The 14,597-nt window shown below is 55.1% G+C and overlaps 1 protein-coding gene across 1 annotated transcript; it reads right to left on the reverse strand.

Annotated features, from left to right (window-relative positions):
* Positions 1–1,683: 1,683 nt before the first annotated feature.
* Positions 1,684–11,646, reverse strand: CALM3 (calmodulin 3). The gene is made up of 6 exons (XM_032227359.1): positions 11,505–11,646; positions 5,988–6,018; positions 5,541–5,684; positions 4,578–4,684; positions 4,290–4,425; positions 1,684–3,269 (listed from the first exon to the last, which is right to left on the reverse strand). The coding sequence occupies exons 1-6, from the start codon at positions 11,505–11,507 to the stop codon at positions 3,241–3,243; spliced, it is 450 nt and encodes a 149-aa protein (XP_032083250.1). The 5' UTR covers positions 11,508–11,646; the 3' UTR covers positions 1,684–3,240.
* Positions 11,647–14,597: the final 2,951 nt, after the last annotated feature.

Genomic DNA, 14,597 nt, shown 5'->3' on the forward strand with positions numbered 1-14,597 from the left:
TGGACTTCAACTCCCAGAATCCCCCAGCCAGGGAGGGGAATGGCAGGCAGAGCAAAGGGAAAATATAAACGAAGTCTGCCTTCCAAAGATCAGCCAATATTAATTCAGAGCAGTGTTTCTCAACCTTGGCGACTTTAAGTCCTGTGGACTTCAACTCCCAGAATCCCCCAGCCAGCTGTGTATTCGCTGGCTGGGGAATTCTGGGACTTGAAGTCCAGACATCTTTAAGTTGCCACGGTTGAGAAACACTGCCCTGGGGAAAGCAGATTCATTTAACCAGAGGGTTATTAACCCCACCACTGCAGTGATTCACTTAACAGCCGTGGCTAGAAAGATGCTAGGATGGGGAAAACCCTTTTAGCAATAAGAACGTTGTGGTCATAAGGCGAGGACCGCCTGCAGTGCCGTTTCTTCCTCCCATCAACAGCCGAGAGAGAAGTCATCAGAGGCATGGATTGCAACCGTGGGAAAACAGATTGAAGTCATTAAGCAATTGTTGGTCTGTGGTGCCCGCTTGTTTTCTTGCAGACGTTTCATTACCCAACTAAGCTACATCATCATTGCTGGCAGGAGTGGGGTTTGCCGTCTGTAGACCAGGGATGTCCAACCTTGACGTCTTTTGTGGACTTCCAACTCCCAGAATTGTCCAGACGGGCCTTAAAAAGTTTTAAACCTACTAAAGTTGGACACCCTTGCTGTAGAGCAAAATCTGTATAGAGGGCACAAACCCCTTCCAACACTGATGATGTTACATGGTTGGGTCACGAAACGCCTGCAAGAAAGCAACTAAGATTAGATAGCACCAGGGAGCCCACAATTCAACTTGGAGCTACAAATACGGTGTCCATTGTGTCAAGGCACTGAGGATTTAATAGCTGCCAGCTGATGAAAGGTTGTAAGCTGTAATTAGTAAGCTGATACAATGAGGATGGTTCGGCAGTGCAGGCACACTCTGATGGGAGATCCACTCAAGTGTAGGTGGCCATTAGAGAGCATTTCCCGTGTCTCTCATTTACTCTCCTCGTGTTCGTAGTGAGTGGCACATACATATTTGTCTATATTTCTGTATAGAAAGCACTATTAATTGTCTAAGGCTGTGTGCGCCGTGTTTCTCTCATACTAGTCACACTGCCAAAACTCGTGACACGTTGTTGGTCTACATTGCCAAAGGACACAATAGCAGGAGTGTCACGCCTGCAAGCCATCTTTCCTTCTTGGACTTCAGGCCTGCCACTTTTTCTACTGTGGGGAAATGGGTTAGATTATATGGAGTTGGATGATATGGAGCCATAACATCATTCTTCTTACAAAATCAAGGTCATCTTTGTTTCTGCACCTGATCAGAACTGGACGGGAGTAATTTGTCTCCGTGGCAGTAGGAGACTGGACCATGGGATGGACTTGTGGGTGTTTGGGGGCAAGATCTTGAACTTTTGATTGGGGGGGGGAGGAAACCTGGAAGCTTTCAGATGTGCCAACATGACATCTCTAATAAAGTGGAACTTTGAGGGAACTCAAGGCTCGGAGTTTTCTTTCGTTGGGGGTGTTTTTTGGACCCCCACAAGGATATTGGGAGCCCCTTGTCCATAACTTTTGTTACTCGGAAGCCTCCTCTGGGTTGAAGTGGGCTTCCCAGGGGGGGTAGAGGCCGCCAGCCGCCGCTTCAAAGCAACACCAGCCACGCCAGGTAGTCACTGCATTTTATTGGAAAACATTGATATATTTTTTTTTCTTTTAAATTTTCACAGCTTGAACTGAACAGACGCCACCTGCTTTTCAAAGACATTCTGGCTCAACCTTCCCCACACTCTCCGGCAAAAGAGCCCTCCGCGGACTCCTCGGCGGAGCGCAGAAGGCGAATTCTCCCCGTCCAGATTCAGGGCAGAGCCTGCTTCTCGTTTCAACGGCCTCGCCCGGAGGAAGAGGAAAAAAAAAAGAGAGAGAGAGAGAGAAAAAGCTCCCCAAACATCTTTCCCCCCCCCCAAATTGGATTAAAAAATCAAAACAAAACCCCAAAAATGAAAAAAAAGAGAAGCAAAATTTGCAGCTCATGATGTTTGCCACGAGGGGGGGGCGGGGCGGGAAGAGGGGGCCGAAAGGGGAGAAGGCGGAGGGAGAAAAGCCACAGCTAAGAGCACAGACACGGAAGCCAAGGAGGTGCGCCAGAGGCGTTAAAAGGCGCCAGCCACTACGGAAGAAGAAATGAAAAAAAGCACTGGCGGAGGAGGGGAAACGGGGCACTCGGGCGCAGGTGGCATTCGCTCAACGGAGGCTTCCCTCTTTTATTGCGGTGCCGCGCCCCCCCCCCCCACCTTCCCAAGCTGCCAACCAAAAAGCCTCTGTCGTCTCGCGGGGTGCATCCCACCCAGCCCATCACCTCAGATATGTACACAGTAGCAGCTCCGATGCCGGACGCCACACGCAGGAAACCGTAAAGGACATTTACAATTTTTACAGGGTTGAGAACAAGAGACGGGAGCGTCGGGGTGTTTTGGGGGAAAGCGCCAATTGGGACCCTCCCTGCTGCCCCTCCCCTCCCTTCCTCGCTTCGATCCGCTTCTCCCCTCCAGGTCGCGCCGACGGGATCCGCTTCCCACCGCGGACATCCGGGCGGTGGGGAATCTGCCTCGCCCGCCGCCCCCAACAAAACGAAGGAGGAACACAAAAATAACCCCCCTCCCTGCTTCTTGCTTGCGCGCCCGGCGTTCCTTGGGGCAAGACCCCCCTCGGTGGCGACACTGCCAGGTCGACGCAGAACGGCAGCGGCCCAGACACATGCAAGAGAACTGAAAAAGGGTTTTTGCACTCTCTCCACCCCTTCGTGGTAGTGGGGTGTGTGGTTGTGTGTGTGTGTGGAGGGGGTGTTCTCGAAAGAAAAGAAGCTGCACCCTGAGATATGGGGCCAGCTCGGACTACAGAACAGAATACCCGATGGAAATGAAGACATCCAGAAGGGCTGGGAGGGTCTCATGGAAGGGAAGGAAGAAGGGAAGGAAAGAAGGAAGGAAGGGTGAAAAAGAGGGGGGGAGGGAGGGAGAGAGGAGCGCAGCCATGCAGCTTGGGAAGGGGTTTTTCTTCTTTTCGTTTTCCTTTTTTTCACTTTTTAATTGCTTGGTCAGATTTATTCCACAGCCGATATATGTTTGCGTAGAGAACCGGGTGACTTAAGTAGAGAGAGTGTGTGGGAGAAAAGTTGTCGAAGGAGAAAACGGGCCTTGCCAGCCACTCCGTCTGCGGGCTTCATTTTGCAGTCATCATCTGCACGAACTCTGCAAGAGACACGGGGGGAGAAGAAGGCAAGACGGTTGAGTGGGTCCCCCGTTTGAGCCCCCACTGGGGTCCCTGCTGTGGGCCTTGGCCTCCACCCTCACGTCACACCCAGGTACGCAAGAGACCGCCTTTTAACTTGGTTTGAATGGGTGGCCGAAGACAAAAGGAAGCCGTATCCCCTAAAGCAGTGGTCTCCAAACTTGGCAACTTTAAGACCTGTGGACTTTAACTCCCAGAGTTCCTCAGCCAGCAAAGCTGGCTGAGGAACTCTGGGAGTTGAAGTCCACAGGTCTTAAAGTTGCCAACGTTGGAGACCACTGCCCTAGAGAACGACATTCTGCTCTATTTCACCCAGAGGGAAAGACAAAAACACTTCTGTCCTGTCCTCTCCGTAACCGCCATCCTCCTGGTCAACACAGAACGTAGAGTCCTAGGGCTGGAAGGGACCTTGGAGGTCCTCTCGTCCAGCCCGCAGCTCAGGACAGGAGGTCTTTATACCATCCCGGTCCAACGGTTGTCCCGTCTTTATTTTTGAAAAACCTCCGGTGATGGGAGGAGCCACAAGGTCAGAGGCATCCCCGGACAGACCACATTTTTCCCGGTGCAAAAAAGAAAGAGGCTCGGGAGGGAACCGGCAGGACGTGGGCCGCCGGCAAAGTCCCAGCCGAACCCGTCAAACTGGGATTTCCCAGGCCTGGATTTATCAGAGCATCCCGTGTTGACTTCTTTGCACAAAACCCTTCTACACTAAGTAGTGTGTTTGTGTTTGTGTGTGTGTGTGTGTTGTGTTCTAGTAGAGAGCGGTCCAACTGTGGCTGCTTTAAGATGGGCGGACTTCAACTCCCAGAATTCCTTGGCTGGGGAATTTTGGGAGTTGAAACCCACCCGTCCTAAAGCGGTTTAGAACGGACCCCCTCGGTTCCAGGTTTTGGTTCTCCAACCCAAGCAGAGGTCGAGAGGGCCCCATGGGGCTTGAGAAGCATCTTCCCCCCCAACCCACCGGGGTCCCTTTGACCAACCTTCGTAGTTGACCTGCCCGTCTCCATCAATATCGGCTTCCCGGATCATTTCGTCCACTTCTTCATCCGTCAGCTTCTCGCCGAGGTTCGTCATCACGTGGCGCAACTCGGCGGCGCTGATGTAGCCGTTCCCGTCCTGGGAGGAGAGAAAAGCTCCCGTCAGGTTGAGTTGAGGGAGGGGGAAAGGGGCCTTTGCCTCCCCCTCCCAAGCCGGGTGGGCAGAGGTCTCAATCCAGCCGCTTCCATCCCTCCCTGCCCACTTCCCAGGGCTCCGATTCCCGGCTTCACCTTGTCGAACACCCGGAAAGCCTCCCGGATCTCCTCTTCGCTGTCGGTGTCCTTCATTTTCCTGGCCATCATGGTGAGGAACTCGGGGAAGTCGATGGTGCCGTTGCCTGAAAGGCAACGATGGGCGCGGTGAGACCAAGCGGGTTCCTGTGGACAGTCCCTTCCGTGGACAACTGTCCCTTTTGAAGAGGCTTTGCAAACACCCACCCTGACCAGAGGATTCCTTCCCCTTCCTTCATTTTCTTAAAGCATTTTTATTTATACATTTTTCTTTAACATATGTAGGGATTTAATAGACAGTGTATTGTCTGGGTCATTTTACACACACATAGTAATAGTGATATCATCTTTGCACGCATATAGTAGTATTCTTCCAACTTCTACTTTATCTAGCCGTCAATAAAACAAATCCCAAGGGGAAAAATATTCTGTATCTCCTTTTATCTTTAATGTTAACCTATCCATTTCCGCAAAATCTATTTTTTCTTTGATTATCTCATCATCTGAAGGCGTTTCCTCGTTCCTCTATTGTTGCGCAAACACAATTCTTGCCGGCGTCAAAACACGCAACATTATATATTTCCTTTATTGTATTTTTTCCAGGCAAAAAACCTAACAAGAATATTTCTGGCTTTCAACCTAAATGCTGCTTTATCATTTTCTCTCTCAGCCATGAAGGCATTTTCATCCATTCTTTTTTTCCCCTTTGGGTAGGTTGAGACTGCTTTTGTTGGTTGTACCCCAGGGCCTCACTCTGTTGCAATGAAACAAGAGAGAGAGAGATTGGACCAGGAGTTCCCAACTCTCAGGCCAAAGGTCCGGTACCGGTCTGTGGCCTGTTAGGAACTGGGCCGCACATCTGGAGGTGGGCGATGGGCGAAGCTTCATCTGTATTTGCCTGAAGGGGCTGTTGACAGAGAACTAATTTGGCCTTGAACTGCTGGAGTTTTGGGAGTCACTCACCATCCGCATCCACCTCGTTTATCATGTCTTGCAGCTCGGCCTCGGTGGGGTTCTGCCCCAGGGATCTCATGACGGTGCCCAGCTCCTTGGTGGTGATGGTGCCATCGCCGTCCTTGTCAAAGAGGGAGAAGGCCTCCTTGAATTCTGCAGGGGGACAACGAAGTGGGGTGCTCTCAGCAGGGCAGAAAGGGCTTTACCCCAAAAAGGGCCCAGGAAGGGGAAAAGAGGGAGGGAGGAGTGGAAGAGCGAAGGCCCCCGTCCTTCTCTTTGCCCCCCCAAGTGGAACCTTTCTGTTTTCTAAGCAGCCCTGAACCCCCTGAATGTGGAGGACCAGCAAAGCCAAAAGGAGTTCGTGAAAAAGAAGTTGCCTAAACCAAGGGAATCTTTCGAGAGGCAAAGGGACTTTCCAGAAATAAATTTAAGGCCTGTGTGTGTGTGTAAACTCACCTGCAATCTGTTCTTCAGTCAGCTGGTCAGCCTGCAAGCAGAAAAAAAAAGTTAACTTCTAGCTCTCGTCCCTCCTTCTGTCCACCTTGGCATCTTCTGCCAAAAAAGAGTTGGGTGGGGAACCATCAGTTGCAAGGGATATTTTCCAGGCCTCTCAGCTGAGCCCCCCCCCAAAAAAAGACAACCAAGGTCCCTCTAAATTTGGGGAGGGCTTTGAATCCACCCCCTCAGGGCTGCACTGTAAAAACCCCAACATCTCCATTTGCCACATTTGCCTCTGAAGACGCAGCAAATCCCACACGGCTCCTTCAAAGCTCCCTGCAAACGCCAGTTGCATTTCCTGCCTTCTACAATTCTCACTCCCAATCCCAACTACAACTGGGGACAGTAATCTGCGCCAGTGGGCCCATCGTTCACTGCAGAGCCCGGACTCAGAGCTTTGGCCCAGGCCGGCTTGGAGAGATAGCTCATCGCCTTCCCTTGCCTGGAGTCGGCTGAACGGCCATCCCGGTGGCTCTTCCCTGCAGCCACAAGCAACTCTCAGAGAGTGCAAGGTCAGCCATGCTCAAACAAAGCAGAGCTCCGGGGGAAGGCAGATTCCTCCAAGAACCCTGGATGGGATACATCATATTGGCACAGCCGGAGAAAGCCGACTCTGAACATTCCTGCGTCTTTCCCCCAATGAAAAAGTAAACGTTTCCCCTAAGCCACGCTCTCCAATCAAGATGCTGGCTGGTTGCTTGGTTACTTCACTCCTCCCCTGGCCAGGCACCTGTCGGGATGTCCTTGGTTCCCACAGGAAAACTTCCTTGTTTTGGCTACAAAACCCCCTCTAGCTCTCCCCCACCCCTCTCTTCCCCTTCTTCTGTTTTGTGGGAACCCTGAAGCCTCCAAGATGGTCTCAGTCAGGTTGACCTCAGGACCGACCCAAGGTGGAAGAGGCTCATTCAGACAACTGTCCTCCAGGGTTGGAAGGCCACCCTATCAAATGAAAGCGTGGCCCTCACTCCGCTCTGGACGAGGGACCCCCACAACCTCTGCTCTCTCGTTCAGGAGGCCGTGGGATTCCTTCCCGGGGCTCTTACAAATCCAGCCGGAGCGAGCCAAGGCTCAGGAACTGACACACCACAACAACTGCCAACAAAGACCCACCAAGGCGGCTACTGACTCATGCAGGAGAGCAGCACAAAACCCCCCTTGGACAACTTGGGTCTCTGGAATTTGTTCCCACCAGAGGCGGTGATGACCGCCGAAAGCCCCTTCACGGCAACAGACTTGTCTGAGAGAATCCAGCATTTTGCAGACCCGAAGTCCTGCTGGTTCTTAGCGCTGAGGGCAGAGGGAGAGGGGGGCAAGGCTCTTTGGAAGTCCCGGTGGGTGTCTTGTCTGAAGCAATCCTGGCTACCGTGGGAAAGAGGATGCTGGGCCTTGTGGTGAGTCAGCAGCTTCCCTTCTGCCCTGGGGGGAAATCGTTGCAAATCCCAAGCACTGCCGATCGATCGGATTCAAAACCCAAGTCCCAGGGAGCTCACGTGCGGCCTCCTGGCCTTAAAATCACGACTGTCCTGAGCTTCCGTCGCTTCTCAGCAGCCACCGAGTCCTCGCGGCACGGGAAAGCCGAGCGCAGCCGTTCCGCGCCATCGACAAACCATGTTTCAAGGCTCCCCAAGTTTGCTCAACGTCTTTTTTGGGGGGATCCCAGGGCTGGGCTTCACAAAGGAGGAGTCTGCACCTTCTGCTCCTCAAAATGCTGGATGCAAAATGGCTCTTCTGTCCAGGAGGCCCAACTGACCGATTCCTTCTTGGTTCTTTTAAAAGGCCGGGTCTCTGGCAACATTGGTTTGCTGCAAGGATCCTGGCTTCTGGGCAAAAGGCAGCCATGGCGGCTCAAGATGCCAAGGGAGGCTTCCTGAGGGACCGTGGGGCGGCTGCTACCCAGGGCTGGGCATCTCTGGCATCCTGATGGCCTGTGGAATTCTGGGAGTTGAAGTCCATGGGTGGCCAGGATGTCACAGCTGCCCATCCCGGGCAACCCACCTCCAAGATCTACGGCGTGGCCAAACCACAGCTTGGGTTTCTACGCTGAAGCAGCTCAACAGCAACCAAGCAGAGTCTCCCCCCCATCACAAAACCCCTTGCCATTCCATCTGGGAAGAGTCTCCCATCACAGGTAGTCCTCGGCTTGCGACCAGAATTCAGCCCAGCATTTTGGCTGCTATGTGGAGACATCTGCCCCATGTTGCCACCACAGTTAAGCGAATCGCCGCAGTCAAGTTACTCACACGGTCGCTAAGTGAATCTGGCTTCCTCAACGGCTTTGCTCGTTCGGGCCGCAAGAGGGGATCAACGTGACACTGGGACGCTGCAACCGTCGTTAAGCAAGTCAATTGCCAAGCGCCTGAATTGCAATCGTGGGTCCATGGGGATGCAGTTTTAAGTGTGAGAAACGGTCAAACGTCGGTTATCAGTGCCGTTGTCACTTTGAAGGGTCACTAAATGAACGGCCGTAAGTCAAGGACTTATGGCTGAGATGAAATGAGCCCCTCCCTGGTTTAGGCAAAGAGCAACCCCGGGGGCCGTTTGTGAGTTGCGAGAGGGCTGGCCACATGAAAGCCAACGGTCTAAGACAGGGGTCTCCAACCTTGGCTCCCTTTAAGACTGGCGGACTTCAACTCCCAGAATTCCTCAGCCAGCTTTGCCAGTCTTAAAGGGGCCAAGGTTGCTCTAGGACAGTGGCCTCCAAATCTTGGCCACTTTAAGACCTGCGGACTTCAACTCCCAGAGTTGAACTCTGGGAGTTGAAGTCCGCAGGTCTTAAAGTGGCCAAGGTTTGGAGACCATTGCTCTAGGAAACCCGGAGGGATTTTGGACTGCAGCAGGCCAGGAAGTGACCCCAGCCTGGCCAGAGAGCCTCTTCTGGGAGCTGCAGGCAGCCTTAAAAAGCCTCAAGGATGCAACCGATCAAATAATGCAGGGAGAGGGAGGGAAAGGTCTCCCCCTCCCCAGGAGAAAAAATAAAAACCCTCCGCAGGCTGATCTCCAGGCAAAAAGACTTTCCATAGAGCTTATACAGGTGGTCCTCAAATTATGACAACTGAGACCACCAACATTTCTGTGGCTGAGACATTTCAGTCAGCGTTGCCCCATTTCACGACCTATCTTGCCACCTTTGCTAAGTGAATCGCTGCAGGTGTTAAGTCACAAATGAATCTAACTTGTCGCAAAAGGGGATCACGTGACCCCTCCAGGTCACTGTGATCGTCGTAGGTGTGAGTCAGCGGCAAGGGGAGGATGCACAGGGGAAAGAGGGGTTCAGCCCCAGAGATGGGAGGGCATCCAGAGGGAGGGAGGAGGATGAAGCACTTCTGATGGGGCAAAAGAGGGGAAGGCTGGGGAGGAGGGGTCCCCCCCACAAGGGAGCCACAAAAGATGCCAGTGTCTGATGGAGGGATTCAGCCCCACCGAGTCTCCCCTTCAGGCGGTGAGGGAGGGGCAATGCCCAAGAAAATACGGCCCACCCTTAATTTGGAACCAACTAATCTCCCTGCTATCACAGCTCCGTTTCCTGACTCCAGAATGAGGCAAGAAAACCACTATTTCTCCCCCTTGGAAACAAACAGCCACTCCCTTTGCCCTCAAATAAAAGCAGCCCCCCACCCCAAATTCCATTGGGTGGCACGGATTCCTTTAGCAGAAACTGCCAGGGTGGCAACTGGAGGAAGCTTTTCGAGGGGGCTTTGAGGGGAAGATGCTCCCAGGGGGAAAAGCAGGGAGGAGGAGCTGGTGGGCTGGACTGCTGTGCCCAGGGGTGCAAGGAGGCAGCCAGCCAGTGACCTTCCATTTGGGAAAGGGGTGAGGGAGACTCCGGCAGAGGATTTGAAGAGCCCAGTGCGTCAACCAGGTGCCGGAAGCTGCAGTGGGGAGCAGAAACGCCCCCCCCCCCGGAAGACTCTGAGGAACTAACAGGAGGCCTTCATGGGGGTCTCCTAACAGACCAGCAACCCGCAGCTCCGAATCCAATCCGTGCCCCTGTGCCCGTCCTCCAGGCAGGTGAAGAGGGGCAAGCAAAGTTTCCTTGTCCAGGTCTCCCCACCTGGCCCTCCTGGATGCTTTTCAAGGAAGCAGCCCCCCCCCTTCTTTCCTCCAGAGCTTCAGCCCCCTCGGCTCCCTCAAACCCACCCTTCAGCGTCAGGCTTTGAGGCAGGCGGGCAACGGCTCCTCTGCAGCGGATTGCAAAACCGCAACGGGCAGGGCAAGGTGAGGAAAGGGTGGCGGGAGCCGCTGCTCTATTTCCGCTGAAGTCAGAGGCAGAGACGACCCAAGCTGCATTTCCTTCTTTAGGCAAAGCGAAGGGAGGGGACGAAACATCTGGAAACCACCTCGTCGGATGCTGGTGAGGACCAGCCACTCTGCCAGGGCCCAGGGAAGAGGCCTTGGATAGGTGGCTCCCCCCCTGCCCTGCCCTCTTTCCAGGCAGGATGCCCACCTCGGCTCCAGCACCCAGCACCCCTCCGAATCGCAGCCATGTGATTGGCACCAGCAGTGGGGGGGGGCACCCATGTCTGCCCCCCCCAGTGCAGGGAGGGGCAAATCACAACCTGACTTATTTCACTTTCTTTGGCTGATGGGGCTTCTCTCTTTCAGAGCTCAAAGTGTTTCCCCCTCCAAAGAAGATACCCCCCCCCAATTCTTCCCCTATGCTGGCTGTCTGTCTGTCTCCCTAGATATCTGTCTGGAGTTCCCTCCCCCCCTCCTAGATCAACAAAAAAGCAGACCGGAAGGACCCCCCCCCCAAAATCCTTGCCCTGCCCCGAGCATCCTCCCCCCCCCCCCGCCCCTCCAGGCTTCGTCCAAGGGATGCTGCCCTGCGGGATCAACAAGGGGCTCCCATTGCACCCATCCAGCGGGGCCTCCCCCCCCCCACCCAAGTGCAACCCCCTCCCCAATTAGCCCCCCTCCCCCGGTCCTTCTGCTTTGTCACTCAGACCCTGAGCCCCCCCCCCACATAGCCCCCTCCTTATACTACCCCCCCCCGCAGACTCAGGGGCCTGGCCTCCCCCTCTGCGCTCTCCCAGCGCCCCCCCACTTCCCCCCTCCCCCCCCAATTCACGTCCCGACGCCGAGGCCTCCCCGCCCCCTCCCCTCCCTCGCCCCCACCACGCTCCTCCTATGCAACCCCCTCCCCTCCACTGCATTGGGATACGACGACCCCCCCCCACTCAGGGGCCGGGCAGTGGTCTCACCCGCTGCTCCCTCCCAACACTTTCTCCCCACTGGGGCCATCGCCCCCCCCCTCCTTAGCTGCCCCCTTAACGGGCCTGACCCCGCTCACCGCCCCTCCCGCAGCCCTCCTCCTACAACTCCCCCCCCCATAAATAACCAGGCAGCCCCTAAAATCCTCTTTTTTGGGGGGGGTATTGGACTACAAGACCCATCCAGCCGGGAAGCATGGGCGTTGTAGTCCGTCCCCAATTCCCCGGAAAAGTCGCGACGGCAGCCGCCCGCTTGTCACCTCACCATTGTCGGGTCCGGCTTGGCGAGGCGGCGGCGGCGTCCGGAGGCTTCGAGGACAGCAACGGCGTCGCGAGGGAGGCAGGAGCCGCACCAGCCCGGACGCACCGAGGGCCGCTTCACGGAGCCTCACTGCGCGCTCCGGATCCCTCCGCCAACGGCCGCCTCCGGCCTCGCCCAGACGCGGCCTCCTCTTTCCCCCCCCCTTTCACGACGCCCCGCCCCGCGGACGCCGCGGCGCCCAATCCGCGCTTGCCCCTGCGGCCGGCCCCGCCCACTTCCTCCCTGCGGGCGGGGAGAAGGCCGAGGGGGACTACTTTCCTCCCCTGGCTGGCTCCTCGCGCTTCTTTCCCGTCCCGCCCCTCCCCTGCAGTCGCCCGCCGGCGGAAGGACACAGGATGGCGAGCTCGTGATTGTTTCGCGCGCTCCCATTGGCCGCCGGAGGAGGCGCAGGATGAGACTCCCGCGGCCATTGGTCGCCTCTCACCTGCAATGCGTCAAAATTGGAGCGGGCCATGTGGAGGAGGGAAAAAGGGGGACGGAGGGAGCAACCAAGTGGAAGAGTGTGGGTGGGTGGAGCAGGAGGGCCCGCGAGGCCGCGTTTAGCGGCGCGGTGGATTTCGTAGAGGGGAAAAAAAAACCCCACACCATCTGACTGCTCTTAAAAATGGTACGGCCCTTCCCCTCCCCCGCCACGAATAGATCGCTCTAGAAAGAGGGGCGTGGTCCCCTGGCAGGAGATAGCCCCGCCCTCTTCCAAAGAGCTGACATTACAATCCAGCTGGGCCACGCCCTCCCTTTGGCCACGCCCACTCGTCGCAGGCCCCGCCTTCCTTTCCTTGGATTCTCTACCACGTGGGAAGGAGCCAACCCGGAACTGCCGCTGCCATGAAGGCTTGGAACTCTTTACCTGTTGAATTCCCACCTGCTCAGACCTTGCGGGACATTGGCTGGACCTCGAACTCTTGACCCACCCAGTTCAAAAAGCAGCTCTCAGTCACACACACACACACACACACCCAAAAAACTAAATATACTGGACCAGCAGCCCAGTGGCCCACCCTGGCTAAGGATTATGGGGGTTGGAGTCCAGTCCCACTGGACAGCATCTCTGGGCAAGGTGGGTTAGGATGATGGGTGGTGTGATTTTAGGGAAGGCTAAAATCGGGGACCCTTCGGGAACTAAGGATCCTTCTGGGAGTTGAAGTGTGGACTTCAACTCCCAGAATTCCCCAGCCAGCTTTTTTTCACTGTCGTTATAACTTTGAAAGACCGGTTGTAATTCAAGGACTAGAATACCTGTGGCTGGAATACAGTGGTGGGGTTGCCAATTTTGTTACTACTGGTTTGGGGGGAGAGGGGGGAGGCTTCCGCTTGCATGGCGCTGTCCAGGCAGGTGGATGGAACCTCCCACCACTGCTACTACGGGTTCGGCTGATCTGGGCCAAAATGACAGCAACCCAGGGCTGCTAGAATACCTGTGCACCTGGATTCCAGCCACCTGCACCTGGATTCCTCCAAGGTCAAAGAGTTTGATGCTGCAGAGTTCAGCTCTGAGGTCGTCGGTCAAGCCCAGTGATGCCTTCAGTCTCCTGTTCCTTGACCTGGGAACAGTGGTGGGTTTCAAAAAATTTTGGAACCTACTCTGTGGGTGTGGCCTCCTTTGTGGGAGTGGCTTGCCGGCCATGTGACCTGGTGGGGGTGGCTTGCCTGCCATGTGTTTTCTCTCTCTCTCTCTCTCTCTCTCCTTCCTTTTGTCTCTCTGTCCCTTTTTCCTTTTTTTCTTTCATCTCTCACTTTTTCTTTCTTTTTTTCTTTCTTCCTTTCTTTCTCTTTCTCTCTCTGTGTTTGAGTGTGTGAGTGTGTATGTGTGTGTGTGTCAGTGGTGGGTTTCAAAAATTTTTCGAACCTACTCTGCGGGTGTGGCCTCCTTTGTGGGAGTGGCTTGCCAGCCATGTGTTCTCTCTCTCTCTCTCTCTCTCTCTCTCTCTCTCTTTCCTTCCTTTTGTCTCTCTGTCCCTTTTTTCTTTTTTTCTTTCATCTCTCTCTCACTCTTTTTCTTTTTTTATTTATTTCTTCCTTTCTCTTTCTCTCTGTGTCAGTCTGTCTGTCTGTGTGTGTCAGTGGTGGGTTTCAAAAAATGTTGGAACCTCTTCTGTAGGTGTGGCCTGCTTTCCGGGTCCACTGGTGGAACCTCTTCTAACCGGTTCGGTAGATTTGACGAACCGGTTCTACCGAATAGGTGCGAACTGGTAGGAACCCACCTCTGGCCTGGAAAGCACCTGGTTTCCCTATTGACATAACTGGCCTCCGTACCTCAGAATCGCTGGTTCTTGCCCCACCACCTACCTACCTACCTACCTACCTTCCTTCCTTCCTTCCTTCCTTTCCTTCCTTCCTTCCTTTCCTTCCTTTCCTTCCTGCCTTCCTTTCCTTCCTGCCTTCCTTCCTTCCTTCCTTTCCTTCCTTTCCTTCCTGCCTTCCTTCCTTTCCTTCCTTTCCTTCCTGCCTTCCTGCCTTCCTTTCCTTCCTTTCCTTCCTTCCTTCCTTCCTTCCTTCCTTCCTTCCTTCCTTCCTTCCTTCCAGAAATGGGTTCTTGGCCAGCATCGCCCCGATTCCTGCCCCACTGCAATTTCATCCCCCCCCCTTCCCATGTCCTTCCTCCCCAGCCGCCGAGCGATGACGGGGCGAGGGAGGCATCCGGCTGGCTAAGCGGCTTACCTGCCCGTACAGGTTGCGAGGTGTTCAGCCGCCCCTGCCTCAAACCTCTTCCCCGCGTTCTCACAAGCCCGGACCCCGGGGGGCAAAGCGAGGCAGGCTGCAGCCTGTCTTCTCCCCCTCCGCGGCGGTAGGCTGGCACCAGCCGCGGTGGCGAAGGAAGTGGGCGAAGAGGGAGCAGGTGAGAGGGAGGAACAGGTGAGCCGAAGAGCCTCCGGAGGTTTCGACGGGGGTCCTCCTGCCAGCCTCCAACTGCTCCAGAAATGCCAGTCCCGAGATGCCAGTGTGCCCTCGGGGAGCCCGTAAAACGCAGCTGCCAAACAGGCAGAGCCAGACACGGCCTGGGCTGATGTTCGCGCTGCCAGCCACGACTTGCTGGCC

Source organism: Thamnophis elegans, chromosome 12 (genome assembly GCF_009769535.1).
Source record: "Thamnophis elegans isolate rThaEle1 chromosome 12, rThaEle1.pri, whole genome shotgun sequence".
NCBI classification, from domain to species: domain Eukaryota; kingdom Metazoa; phylum Chordata; class Lepidosauria; order Squamata; family Colubridae; genus Thamnophis; species Thamnophis elegans.